The 14,383-nt window shown below is 37.9% G+C and overlaps 1 protein-coding gene across 7 annotated transcripts; it reads left to right on the forward strand.

The window, feature by feature from the left end:
- Positions 1-9,049: 9,049 nt before the first annotated feature.
- Positions 9,050-13,898, forward strand: LOC140820452 (L-ascorbate oxidase homolog). 7 transcript variants are annotated; one of them, XM_073180731.1, is made up of 8 exons: positions 9,050-9,420; positions 10,159-10,417; positions 10,538-10,723; positions 11,336-11,406; positions 11,460-11,538; positions 12,870-12,921; positions 13,565-13,648; positions 13,749-13,898. In XM_073180731.1, the coding sequence occupies exons 4-8, from the start codon at positions 11,352-11,354 to the stop codon at positions 13,773-13,775; spliced, it is 297 nt and encodes a 98-aa protein (XP_073036832.1). In that variant the 5' UTR covers positions 9,050-9,420; positions 10,159-10,417; positions 10,538-10,723; positions 11,336-11,351; the 3' UTR covers positions 13,776-13,898. The 7 variants fall into 7 exon arrangements, 3 of the variants coding, with proteins under 3 accessions (XP_073036832.1, XP_073036834.1, XP_073036835.1); XM_073180733.1 differs by having other exon boundaries at positions 9,051-9,420; positions 12,870-12,910; XR_012115482.1 differs by having other exon boundaries at positions 9,073-9,420; positions 13,565-13,898.
- Positions 13,899-14,383: the final 485 nt, after the last annotated feature.

A 14,383-nucleotide genomic window follows, 5' to 3' on the forward strand; every position in this document is an offset into this window, starting at 1 on the left:
CATAATCCAATACAGTACTTCTGTCCCAACAAGTCATAATCATACTGAAAATCATATATGATATCATTTCTTATTTCTTATGGTTATGTACAATCTTCACAACATATTCGTATATGTCAATCATTGTTCTGGGCATTACATTTCTCCCCCTCTAAGACAGAAGTTCGTCCTCGAACTGAAGTAACCATACAAAGTATCTAAAACAGTTTGATAATCTAAAATTGAATACATACTCATATCATATAAATAACTCGGGGTGTTTCTGTCTCATGTTTTCTTCCGTTTCCCACGTCGCTTCCTCAATGCCATGTCGACTCCACTGAACTTTCACAAGTGGAATGGTCTTCGTTCTGAGCTGTTTGTCCTTTCGATCAAGAATCTGTATCGGTCGTTCTATATAGCTCAAGGTGTGATCAAGTTCAGCTTCGTTCGGTTGAATAACATGAGAAACATCTGGCATATATCTGCGTAACATTGATACATGAAATACGTCATGTATTCCGGATAAGGAAGGAGGAAGAGCAAGTCGATAAGCTCGATCGCCAATCTTTTCAAGAATCTCGTAAGGACCAATGTATCGAGGAGAGAGTTTTCCGCGTTTGCCAAATCGAACAACGCCTCTGAATGGAGAAATCTTTAAAAACACTCTATCTCCCGCCTCAAATACTAACGGTCTACGTCTGATATTGGCGTACTTTGCTTGTCGATCTTGTGCTGTCTTCATTCGTTTCTGAATGATCTTTACCTTCTCAGTCATGTCACGAATCATATCTGGCCCAAGTTCTGGTACCTCTGAAACGTCATCCCAATATAGCGGAGATCTGCACTTCTTGCCATACAACGCTTCAAACGGTGCCATCTCAATGCTCGTCTGATAGCTGTTATTGTACGAGAATTCGCAAAGAGGTAGGGAATCTTGCCAACTAATGCCAAAATCTAGTACAACGGCTCTCAACATATCCTCTAATGTCTGGATAGTCCGTTCTGACTGTCCGTCTGTCTGAGGATGGTAAGCAGTGCTAAGGTGTAAGGTCGTACCTAACGCCTGCTGTAAACTGTGCCAGAAGTGTGAAGTGAATCGTGAATCACGATCTGATACGATAGACTTCGGCACTCCATGCAATCTGACTACCTCGCGAATATAAATCTCCGCCATCTGATCCTGTCTAAACGTCATTCTATATGGAATGAAACATGCGGATTTGGTCAGTCTGTCAATAATGACCCAAATCGCATCACAGCCTTTGGATGATCGAGGTAACTTCGTCACGAAATCCATGGAAATGTGGTCCCATTTCCATTCTGGAATGGATAAACTCTGAAGTAAACCCCCCGGCTTCTTCCTCTCGGCCTTCACCTGTTGGCAGTTCAAGCATTTAGACACAAATTCGGCAATATCTGACTTCATTTGCTTCCACCAGAACTGTGTCTTCAAGTCATTGTACATTTTTCTGCCACCAGGATGAATGCTGAACCGACTACAATGTGCCTCTGTCAGAATCTGCTGTCTCAAATCTGCAACATCTGGCACAACTAGACGGTTATTCACGTACAACACATGATCTCGTACCTGATATTCTGATACATGCCCTGATCTGACCATTTGGATTGATCTTTGCACATTCTGATCAGTTCTTTGTGCTTCCTTAATCCTCATAATCAAATTGGGCTCAACTTGGATCGTAAAGAGTCGTAGTGGCTTACTATCTGTATCAAATTCTAATCCAGACATACAGCAATTTTCAACTAACTTGTTAACACCTATCGTCGATAAGGACAATGAACATACCTTACGACTCAAGGCATCTGCTGCTGCATTTGACTTACCTGGATAATATTTGATTTCACAGTCAAAGTCTTTCAGAAGATCTAGCCATCTACGTTGCCTCATATTCAATTCTGATTGAGAAAATAGGTACTTTAAGCTCTTGTGATCGGAAAAGATCTCAAATTTCTCGCCATAGAGATAATGACGCCAAATCTTTAATGCAAACACGATAGCCGCCAATTCAAGATCATGAATGGGGTATCGAACTTCATGTGGCTTCAATTGTCTCGAGGCGTATGCGATCACATGACCTCGCTGCATAAGAACACATCCCAAACCTCTATGAGAAGCATCACAATATACAACAAAATCACCTGTACCTGAAGGTATCGTCAATACTGGAGCACTGGTCAGCCTTTTCTTCAATTCAACAAAGCTAGACTCACACTCCTCTGACCAAACAAATGGTGCATTCTTTTGTGTTAATTGAGTTATTGGTTTTGCAATACTGGAGAAATCTTTTATAAATCTTCTGTAATATCCGGCTAAGCCCATGAAACTGCGTATTTCTGGTACAGAAGTTGGTCTCGACCAACTGATCACAGCTTCCACTTTACTTGGATCAACAGAAATACCATCTCCAGAAATGATATGTCCTAAGAAGACAACTCTATTCAACCAAAACTCACATTTTGACAATTTAGCATACAGTCGCTCATTTCTCAACGTCTGCAACACAATCCTGAGATGCTCTGCATGCTCATTTCTGTTCTTCGAATACACCAAAATGTCATCAATGAAGACAATCACAAATTCATCTAGATATCTCTGAAACACTTGGTTCATCAAGCCCATAAATACCGCAGGAGCATTTGTTAAACCAAAAGGCATGACAATAAATTCGTAATGTCCATACCTGGTTCGAAACGCTGTCTTTGGTATGTCTATATCTCGAACTCTGAGCTGATGATAACCAGAACGTAAATCAATCTTAGAATAGACCGAGGATCCCTGCAACTGATCAAATAGGTCATCGATCCTAGGCAAAGGATATTTATTCTTGATCGTTGCCTTGTTCAACTGCCGGTAATCGATACACACCCGCATCGACCCATCTTTCTTTCGCACGAACAGCACCGGAGCGCCCCAAGGAGATACACTAGGTCTGATATATCCCTTGGCTAGAAGATCTTCTAATTGTGCTTTCAATTCTTTGAGTTCGATGGGTGCCATCCTATATGGAGCTCTCGAAATAGGTACGGTACCTGGCGCAAGTTCAATGCTGAAATCTATCTCACGAACCGGAGGTAATCCTGGGATCTCATCTGGAAAAATATCTGGAAATTCCCGTACTACTGGCAGATCTGCCAATGCCGGGCTCGACTTCTGCATATCTACAGCATAAACAAAGAAACCATCCGCTCCTTTCTGTAACAGTCTGTTCATAGTAAGAGCCGAAATCAAGGGAATCCGAGATCTGGAACCCTTCCCGTAGAATTTCCACTCGTCTGTCATCTCGGGTCTGAATCTGACAATCTTATGGAAACAATCCACGGTGGCTCTGTACTTCGTTAGCATGTCAATACCGACTATACAATCAAAATCAGCTAGACCCAACACTATACAATCTAGGTCAATCTCATGCCCCTCAAACTGTAGAATGCAATGTCTAACCGTAGTTACAGATATTAATCCACTTCCCAACGGAGAATTAATAGACACAACGTCTAACAACGACTCAACAGGCAATGAATGCAACAATGCAAATCGTTCTGAGATGAATGTATGCGATGCACCTGTATCTATCAAGATATAAGCAGGATAACCATAAAGGAGACAGTTACCTGCTATAACATCATCTGGTGCATCTTGTGCTTGCTCCTCTGTCAACGCAAACACTTGGGCCTGTTGCCTCGGAGGTTGAGTCACAGTCTGACTACCTCGGCCTCTGGGTGGAGTCGGTGCTGGTGGAGGCTGAAAAGAGTGAACCGACGATGCCTGCCGCTCAAACTGAGGTACTGAACCGGATGCTCTTCCACTCTGGCCTTGCTGTACACCTCTCTGTGGACAGACTTTGGCAAAATGCCCTGGTTGCCTGCAATAGTTGCATCTCCCTGTCACCCCTTGACACTGTTCAGTCGCATGCTTTCCTCCACAGGAACTGCAATAACCACCGATAAACCTTGAACTTTGATCAAAACCACTCTGTTTTGATCCGCTGGAGCTCGATGAACTGCTCCCTGGTCTTTTAAACTGTTTCCCCTTCGCCTTCAGCTGTTCTTTGCGTCCACTACCACTACCACCACTTTCGAATCGAGGAGGAGGAACTTGGGATGGAGGTAGTGGCGGTCTCGGACTCGGTGCAACATACGGAGCACTCCGTTGTCTAAGCAATCCTGCTTCAGCTCCTTTGGCACGATTCAATGCATCCGAGAAGTTATCGGGTCTCCCAGTATTGACTAACGTAAAGATATCTGGATTCAGGCCATTTATAAACTGATCCGCCATGGCCTCGTCATTTCCTGAAACATGGGGTGCAAAACGAAGCAAAGAAGAGAATTTAGCAACGTACTCCTCAATGTTCAATGGTCCTTGCCTCAGGTTTGCGAATTCAGCGCCTTTATCTTTACGGTAGGATACAGGGAAGAATCGCTGATAAAACTCGGTCTTGAATATCTTCCAAGAAATTTCGGTACCCCGCTGCTCTAAAGCTCTCCTAATGTTCAACCACCAATTCTTTGCTATATCTTGCAATTGATGGCCAATTAGCTTGATCCTCTTCTCATCACTGTACTCCAATGAGTCGAATAGCATCTCAATATCTTCAAGCCAACTTTCGCACTCGATGGCATTCTCGGTACCTTTTAAAGTGGGAGGTCGAAAGGATTGGAATCGCTTCAGCAACGTCTCCATAGGGGTCGCCGTAACATCCATAGAATCTCCGGATGTACTCCCCTGCTCTGGCGCTGCTGGTCGTAGAGGTACGGCTGCTCTTCTAGGAGGCATATCTAATAATCCAACTGATTAGTAAACAAGATATACAACTGTCTCAGCCATCATCTAGTCAGTTACCTCTGATCTAGAATCGGTTCTGATTCAGTCAATCACATGCTGAAATTAATCAAATACCAAACAACATGTAATAAGAAAGCAATAATCATGCTAGCACATCATCAAGCAAGGAAGAAGACTCGATCTACCCCGCTCATTCTATCCTATTTCAGTCTAACGGAACTATCGGCCAGTCTAACGGAACTATCGGCTCTGATACCACCTGTTGTGGGGACCCGGGCTCTAATTCTTTTTCTTGGGATTAAATGGATTGTTATTCTAAAACGTGGGTCCATTTTTCGCTTTTTACCTTAAATCTAATGTAAACAAACGAGCATGAGTTCTTTATTTAAATACAACATACAAACATCAAATACATGTATTATTCTGTATGTTTTCCTTAACCAGTAATAAAATACAGTACATAACAAAAGACAACTACTGGTCCGTCTGCTAGGCCCGAGATCTCCACGCTAACACGATCATCTCTGTCTCGACCCAAATCCTGCCCCACCTGTTGTTATGCACACATACAGACATAACAACAGCCGGAAAACCGGTGAGAACACATCCCAGTATAAACATGTGAACATGCATATAAATACTATAAAACATGAAACATGCTGATATGAATGTCATTCATATAAAATCATGAAATGCGAGCCTAATCATGTCTAGATGCGACTCGACTAAAACTCTAGGGATCCCGGTGTGAATAAGACGATCTATCACCTACCCTCCCAATCGGGGTGACGGTACGTCTTATTCCTAGACTTCGGCCTGATCTGTATCCACGTCTACAATAGGGGGGTGATCTTCCCCTAAGCTGGGATAGAACCGAACGTCTAGAAGTCTGCCTGATCTCCAGACTGTCCTATCTTAATGCATGAATACAAAATCTGTAAACAAGCATAATCATCTAATGCAATGTAACATGATCTGTAAACAAAGCATAATAGGAATTGAATACAAGTTCTAATAAACATCTAATGCAATGTAACATGATCTGTAAACAAAGCATAACGAGATTTGCATATAAACAAATCTATAATAATACCTATATCAAGATATAAACAATAAAACTCGTATGTGATTTTAGTTGGGAAACTCAAATGTGATCTCATTTGAGTCGTGATTCCCCAAAACAAAGCATGTAGTATACCTTCCGTCGTAGAATTGCTGTTACAGTCGTGAAGATGAATCTGCAATAGGAATGATTCTTAACACTTCTAAGAAATGTTTCTAATGCTTTCAAATCTACGAAACCTCGCCTCTATTTATAGACAATGATCGGAAGATCCGATCCACTTCGGACGCTCCGATCTGCCACCCTTCGGACGCTCCGAACTTACTTCGTACGTTCCGAATCCTGCATGTCTTCCACGTCTCTAGCCAACTGTCTCGGATGATCCGAACTACGATCGGTCGATCCGAACTATTGCATGCCATCCATGTGTCCAGCCACCTGGCTCGGACGCTCCGAACTCCGAACGGACGATGCGAACTCTGATCGTACGTTCCGATCTCGGTTCGGTCCTTCCGGTCTCACCGAAATATAAATACTCCAATATTCTCGATATCGGTCAACCTAATTCTCAATAGATATCAACACTATCATATTCTCAATCATAATCCAATACAGTACTTCTGTCCCAACAAGTCATAATCATACTGAAAATCATATATGATATCATTTCTTATTTCTTATGGTTATGTACAATCTTCACAACATATTCGTATATGTCAATCATTGTTCCGGGCATTACAAAGCATCATCGGTATTATGACAAGCTATAAAATGTGCCATTTAAGCGAATCTATCCACAACAACAAAAATAGAATCCCTCCCCTTCTTCGTCCTAGGCAACCCCAAAATAAAGTCCATAGAAATGTCAATCCAAGTTCTTTTTAAGAACAGCACGCAAAAGTGTTCCCAAAGTTATATTGACAACTTCAGTTTGTCCATCCGTTTGAGGATGACAAGTAGTAGAAAACAACAATTTTGTGTCAGGTTTAGCCCATAAAGTCTTCCAAAAGTAACTCAAGAATTTAACATCGCGAACAGAAACAATAGTCCTAGGCATGCCATGCAACCTAACGACTTCTCTAAAGAACAAATCCGCAATGTTTGAAGCATCATCGGTTTTATGACAAGCTATAAAATGTGCCATCTAAGCGAATCTATCCACAACCACAAAAATAGAATCCCTCCCCTTCTTAGTCCTAAGCAACCCCAAAATAAAGTCCATAGAAATGTCAATCCAAGTTCTTTTTGAGAATAGCACGCAAAAGTGTTCCCAAAGTTCTATTGACAACTTCAGTTTGTCCATCCGTTTGAGGATGACAAGTTGTAGAAAACAACAATTTTGTGCCAAGTTTAGCCCATAAAGTCTTCCAAAAGTAACTCAAGATTTTAACACCGCGACCAGAAACAATAGTCATAGGCATTGCATGCAACCTAACGACTTCTCTAAAGAACAAATCCGCAATGTTTGAAGCATCATCGGTTTTATGACAAGCTAGAAAATATGTCATCTTAGATAATCTATCCACAAAAACAAAACTAGAATCCCTCCCCTTCTTAGTCCTAGGCAACCCCAAAATAAAGTCCATAGAAATGTCAATCCAAGTTCTTTTTAAGAATAGCACGCAAAATTGTTCCCAAAGTTCTATTGACAACTTCAGTTTGTCCATCCGTTTGAGGATGACAAGTAGTAGAAAACAACAATTTTGTGCCAAGTTTAGCCCATAAAGAATTCCAAAAGTAACTCAAGAATTTAACATCGCGACCAGAAACAATAGTCCTAGGCATGCCATGCAACCTAACGACTTCTCTAAAGAACAAATCCGCAATGTTTGAAGCATCATCGGTTTTATGACAAGCTATAAAATGTGCCATCTTAGAGAATCTGTCCACAACAACAAAAAAAGAATCCCTACCCTTCTTAGTCCTAGGCAACCCCAAAATAAAGTCCATTGAAATGTCAATCCTAGTTATTTTCAAGAATAGCACGCAAAATTGTTCCCAAAGTTCTATTGACAACTTCAGTTTGTCCATCCGTTTGAGGATGACAAGTAGTAGAAAACAACAATTTTGTGCCAAGTTTAGCCCATAAAGTATTCCAAAAGTAACTGAAGAATTTAACATCGCGACCAGAAACAGTAGTCCTAGGCATGCCATGCAACCTAACGACTTCTCTAAAGAACAAATCCGCAATGTTTGAAGCATCATTGGTTTTATGACAAGCTATAAAATGTGTCATCTTAGAGAATCTATCCACAAGAACAAAAAAAGTGTAAGGCTCGAGAATTATTAGTCCTCATTGACGAATACTCGGAAGATAGGGGAATGCAGGATAGAAAAGATAGAATTCTACAATGTAAGGCCGAAGCAAAACCGCACCCGCGGTGCAGGAAGGACCGCACCCGCGGTGCATAGACAGAATATTGGCAAATTTTATTCGAAGCATCACCGAACCCACGGTCTTGCAGAGACCGCACCCGCGGTCGATGAATCTCAGAAAATGAAAGGGCTGCCGAAAGCATAGCGCACCCGCGGTCCCGAGATACCGCACCCGCGGTAGTGCGTGTCAAGAGAAAAATGATAACACTTGTCTTTGGCCATGCATATTGATGTGTTGTCTTCCTCTCCACTTTCATTCAGATACAAGAACCGAGCTCCTCCCCCAAAGAATCCTTAAGCTCCAAGGTAGATTAGAACATTGGTTTTGAAAGATCTGTGCATCCGATTTTGAATCCAAGTAGAGATTATTGATCCTTGCATCATTGGCTACAAAAGGAAGTAAGTTTCTTGCAGTTTCAGCATGTTTCGAAATATACATGTTGGGGAAATGCTGATATGATTATGATTATTTGTTCTTGATATATTGAGCATGATATATTCGTTACCAGATCGAAATTTGGAGACTGTATGCTATTGTTCGAAATTTCCAGCCTATATGAGTTAGGATACTTGCAGATTTCAGAATATATATATTAATGTGGGATGAGATTTTGAATTGATAGTATGTCCTACATTGATAATGTTGTATTGAGATTGTCGGTATCGAAGAATTACGCCGTTATGCCATCGAATTGTATTGAAACCGATTCCAGCTTTGTATATTGAGTTGCTTGAGATGTATATCTTTTACTATTTATTAAAGTTGAAGCCCCTATAAAAACCGTTTGGTGTCTTGGTCTGTTTTTTGAATACCCAAAAATACCCCCGCATCTGTTTTTTATTTCTCCCCCACGTTCCTATCTTCTTCCCTCATCTCCAACGCATACATCGATTTCTTTGAAAACTGAAAACAGATTCTCTCAAAGAAAATCCGTATCTCCCATTTTCTGAAACAGAACTCCCGCAAATCTATCATGGTTGCGTACCTGGTTGTTTTCTTTTATCGTACGTCTGTTACAAGATAGACATTAGATCTTTCTTCAACTCAGGGCGCTCTCTCTCTATCTCATATCATCGGCCACCACCCCCACCCCACCCCACCCCACCGTCCCCGCCGCTTGAAATTGAAGGATAAATTGTTCGACGCAGGAAACAGAGCGCAAGATTTCGTTCCGCTTTTCGATTTCGTCTCAAACGGGTATTAGACCTATACCTTGATTATTAATTTTCCCGTTAATTATGCGTGGTAGGGCAGATTTTGCACAGTTGGATTTCAAAAAATTATTCTGGTACATGATTCTCTTTGAAGGATGGCAATTGGAATTGTTATAGGGATGCTGCGAGGTTGTTTGTAATACCCGAATTGAAAACGTGGTCGGGATAGTCCAGAATAAGAATTATGAAATATGGACAATTTCTAACTGACCTGTAAAATCTTCAGAAAACATCCCCGGTTAGACCCCCTAAGCCACAATCGGATTCAAAATATAAGTGGTTTTATTCGCACTTCCACGACCAAAATCCATATTTTTAAAGTATCCCCAGCTTTTTAAATTTGTATTTTCCTTATTATCTTACAACTTGAGTATGATTCGTTACTTAATTTAAACTTGCGAATGAAGTCATATTTTGAATCATATTTTGAAAGAATTTGCAGTGTACTTGATTGATCATACCTTTTTCATGTGATAGTTGCCTAATATTATTATGTTGAGAAAGCATTATGTATCGAACTCAAATGAGATTTCCATAATTAATTGATCACTATCCTCCATTTGTTGGTATATAATATTAGGTTAGTATCCTTTGCAGACGATGTGCGTATGTCATTTAATTTTAAGCATGTTAAGTTTTAATATAAAATGTAATTATGATGGTGACATTTTAATAAAGATTATGTTTGAGTATTGATTTCATTGTATCTATCTTTTTCTAGCAATCATCGTCTTATTTCTACAGTGGAAGCGATGGTAGTTAAAAAAAACTGGTTTTCGAATAGTTTGGAGCAACGAAAGGTTATATCGCCTGAAATCAAGGACAATGAAATAATGATCAAGGTGTGCGCTGTTGGGGTCAATTGGGGTGATATAATGGACGTGGTTACAAGTGATGATGGTCTCTGCCCAGGCCTTGAATGCTCTGGGATAATTGAAGCAGTTGGAAGAAATGTCATTAGTTGGAAAATTGGACAAAGGGTAATCATCATCTCTCCCCCAAGCGATGTTATAAAATGATAAATTTAGTTTTTATACTCTCTTCTTTTCTACCCTTATGCCGACTGCTGGATGAAGCATTTTCTCTTTTTACAATTTCAGGTCTGTGCCATTCTTGAAGGAGGAGGGTATGCTGAAAAAGTGGCTGTGCCGGCAGGCTTTCTTCTTCCGTTGCCCGATCATATTAATTTAGCTGATGCTGCAGGCTTACCTTTTGCATCATGTAGCATATGGTTAGCTTTATTCAAAATGCATGATCCCAAGACACTTCGAGGTAAAACAGTACTGGTGAGAACCGAACCTAAACTTTATAAGGAGTTCATTCTAAATAGTAACGAAGTGGTTTTGGATCCATATTTTTATCTGCACATGTTTACACATGAATTTCAAAGTATGATAACAACCTTATGTTTATAATTCTCAATGTTCTTCTTCATTGAGGCAATGTGCTTTCTCAAGTGATAATTAACAGTTTTGTAAATTTGTGTTTATTTTTGATATTAGAGTTTTTCTTGGACAAAATAATATTAATTTTCATGCTCAAAACCAATATTATGTAATCTAACAAATTGAGTTTGCCATATTTATTTTTTAAACTTTGGAATTCACTGTCATTCATGATTCAAATACAAAATATTTTGATTTGATGATGGCTAAGTGTCATGAATGTTTAATATATTAGCTCTATATATTTATGACACACGCAACGCGTGTGCCTCGGTGGATAGTAGATGAACATCTCTGTTTCCCTTCTCTTAATGTGCATGTAAAACCGATTTATTAAACTCATTGTCTTATCTGCACAATGACTTTGCTGGAGCAGTTTCATATATTTAAAGTTTGTTAATCTGTCATATGATATTGAAATGACTGAATATGACCAACTTCTCCTCCATTTAGAGTGCACTTCCACAGCATGGTGGTGAAGTTAATTAGACTTTGGAGAGCATCGATCTCAATACTTCAGGAAGGTAAATGGCCTCTCTTTTTCTCTTGCAGCTTTCTAATGCTTTCTTTTGTGCAGTGTTGTTGTTAGAGAAGCCAAGAAACTCCTTACTGTTTTGTTTCCCGACGGATGTGCTGGACGGGCATTTACTCTCAAGGTGCATAAAATTTAGTGTGTCAACTGTCAAGCCCTTTTGCCCTTTTGATTCAGCACAGATTCCACAATAATTTTTTCTTCCTTCAAAATCGTTCCACACAATTTTTTCCCTCCTCATCTAAGCGATTCTATCTGCACTCATTATCTCTTCCCTGTTCCAAAACTTCTCTTCATAAAGTTCCGGCCTTTCTAATTCCTCGATTTCTTGAGTTTGATTTTTGCCCTCAATCTCTCGCGTTATTATTGGTTTCAATTTAGTAATTGCACGAATTCAGTTTTGATATGTCTGAATTTTCGACAATAAAGCGAAAGGTTTGATTTATCGAAAATTCACAAAAAATTGTTTCTTATTTTGCCCAATTCACACGGTTTTTCATTTTCACCTTTTATTTGATGAAAATTATCAGTTTAAACTAAAAACATCTCATTGTTATATTTTGTATTCATAAATCACCGTAAAAAAACGCAGGACAAAAAACTTATGCGACGACACAGAAAGTTAATGGTTAACTACTCACTTTTTTATTTCCTTTATTGTTATTAATTTTGTTTTGGTTTATGGGTTTAAACGCAAATGGTTTGCAAAAGAAGCGTAGATTTAAGGCTTCCTTACAATTCATCCATTTTGGTATTATATCTATTTGATTTATTGATGTTGTGCAAGGTTCCCGTTGTATAATAATGGTTTTTTATGTTATGCAAAGTTTGCACGAATTGACCCAAAAATAATTGAATTAAATAAAAATAGATGAGAAGTTGTAGAATCGTCGTTCCCTTTGAAATTTAACAAAATTAAAAAAAAAAACAAGCTTGAAACAAGTTCTAAATAATATCTTAATTATCTATTTTGTATTCAAGCAATTTCGTCAAATAATGTAAAGTTTTTGTTCTTTTCACTTTGGGAATGGGATACGTGCTTCAACATTCACACATTATAATTTTTATTCTTTTGTGATTTTGCATAATTTTGATTTGGAGCCGTAAGTCAATGTTCCCTGATGCCTTCTCAATATTTAAATGTAATATTCAACAAAAAAAACAATACTACGCTAATATAATGATTTCATTTGTTTTTGGTGTTTTGTTTTGAGGTATGAGATGTGTGAGCTTTTTCTTATAAAAAATGATAGACAACTACGACCCTCATTTAATTTTAAACTGATTTTATCAAATTTTGATTTGGATCTAGAGTATAATGTTGTCATACTGTATTTTTTTATTTAAGCTTCCGAAATAAGGTTGGTAATCTTTACTTCTTATTTTCGGTGATATACTGTTATAACTGAGGTATATATTTAGCTAATCAATGCTAATGGTTATATTGTATGTAAGGTGCACATTTTTTCAAGACGAAGGTTCCTTCTTACAAAGAGGTATTGTATCTGTAAGTTTTCCTTCTTTTGCTTTCACTTTGGTGTTTTACTTTGTGTATATTGTTTGAAATGTGTAGCACACGGCATCCGTGTATCATTTGGTACACGATTTTCGTGTTACTTCCCAACGTTGTTTTCGCTGCTGACATTCTCATGGTGTAACAAAATAATGTATGATATTATGATGATATAATATTTGAGACTTATTGTATTTTACATTTTATAAAAAAAAATCATGTATTTTGAATTAAAAAAAATGATTTGTATGAGACTAACCTCTCATCTCAAATTTTATTCATGTTTTCACAATAGTTTATCCAATTATAACATGTTATCATCTTCTGCCATCAATTTTCTTCAATGTATATCGATGTAATGCTGGTATATTCATATTTTTGGTAAATCTGTTATTGCATTTCTTGAATTATTGAAACTTAAACATCTCATAAATAAACGTTTCTAAAATCCTTAAATGGAAAAATTAAAGTAAGGTTCTTCAAAAAATTATCTAAAAATAATATTTATTTGAAGAAACAACGATTGAAATCAAAGATTTTTTCCATTTAAGGATTTTAGAAACGTTTATTTATTTACCGTGTATTTAGCGAAATCTTTGGAGTAGTTTACATTTTGTTTTATCATTGCATATTTTAGAAATTTTGTTCTGTTTCTGGATCTTTTACCAAATGGTCAACCTCCCCAAATGGAGTGGTCTATTGCCCAAGCCAGAACTTACAGGTACTCCAAGATCTTATTCATGAGTTTGAAAGAAACCAGCAAATGAATATGCAATGCATCAAATATTTATCAAGAACTACACTTGAAACGGTGTTCACAGGTGGAACCTGACATCAAATGCAGCTAGGCCAAACCCTTCGGGTTCTTTCCATTACGAGAAAATAAACGTTTCTAAAATGTTTATTTATTTACGGTGTATTTAGCGAAATCTTTGCAGTAGTTTACATTTGGTTCTGTCATATCGATTTTTATAGCACGCTTTAATGGATTGTTTTATTTATTTTGTATGTTTAGGTTGAACTATAGTATGATTCGATGAAATGAATATTTTTTTATTACGTTTGACCATAAACAGTTTAACTTATGCATAAAATGCTCAAGGATATCTACAACTTGAATATTTTTTTCAATTTATTAGGTGAATGTAGATGACAAATTTTAGGTTTTTATATTCAATAAATTTTAGTTTAATGATATTCTCATATTTTTTAGACATTTTTTGACTATTTGTTTATTTCTTTTAAATTGAAATTTATCATTATTTCACAAGATATGATATTACTACTTCAAAATAATATTTTTTTTAAAATCAACATATATATCATATGAGGTAACAAATTGAATTTTGCATATTTATTTAAGCTTTGTAATCCTTTGCTTTTCATGGACCAAGAACAAATTTTTTTGCTGTGATGGTTTTGTAAAATCACGAAAGTTTAATATATTAACGTCATA

This window comes from Primulina eburnea, unplaced genomic scaffold (genome assembly GCF_022965805.1).
Source record: "Primulina eburnea isolate SZY01 unplaced genomic scaffold, ASM2296580v1 ctg1062_ERROPOS551471, whole genome shotgun sequence".
NCBI lineage: Eukaryota > Viridiplantae > Streptophyta > Magnoliopsida > Lamiales > Gesneriaceae > Primulina > Primulina eburnea.

Coding starts and splice junctions, on each gene's coding strand:
- LOC140820452 (XM_073180731.1), top strand. CDS start 11,352: ATGGTGGTGAAGTTAATTAGACTTTGGAGAGCATCGATCTCAATACTT. Junction 11,407..11,459: donor GATCTCAATACTTCAGGAAG/GTAAATGGCCTC, acceptor TCTTTTGTGCAG/TGTTGTTGTTAGAGAAGCCA. Junction 12,922..13,564: donor TACAAAGAGGTATTGTATCT/GTAAGTTTTCCT, acceptor TGCATATTTTAG/AAATTTTGTTCTGTTTCTGG.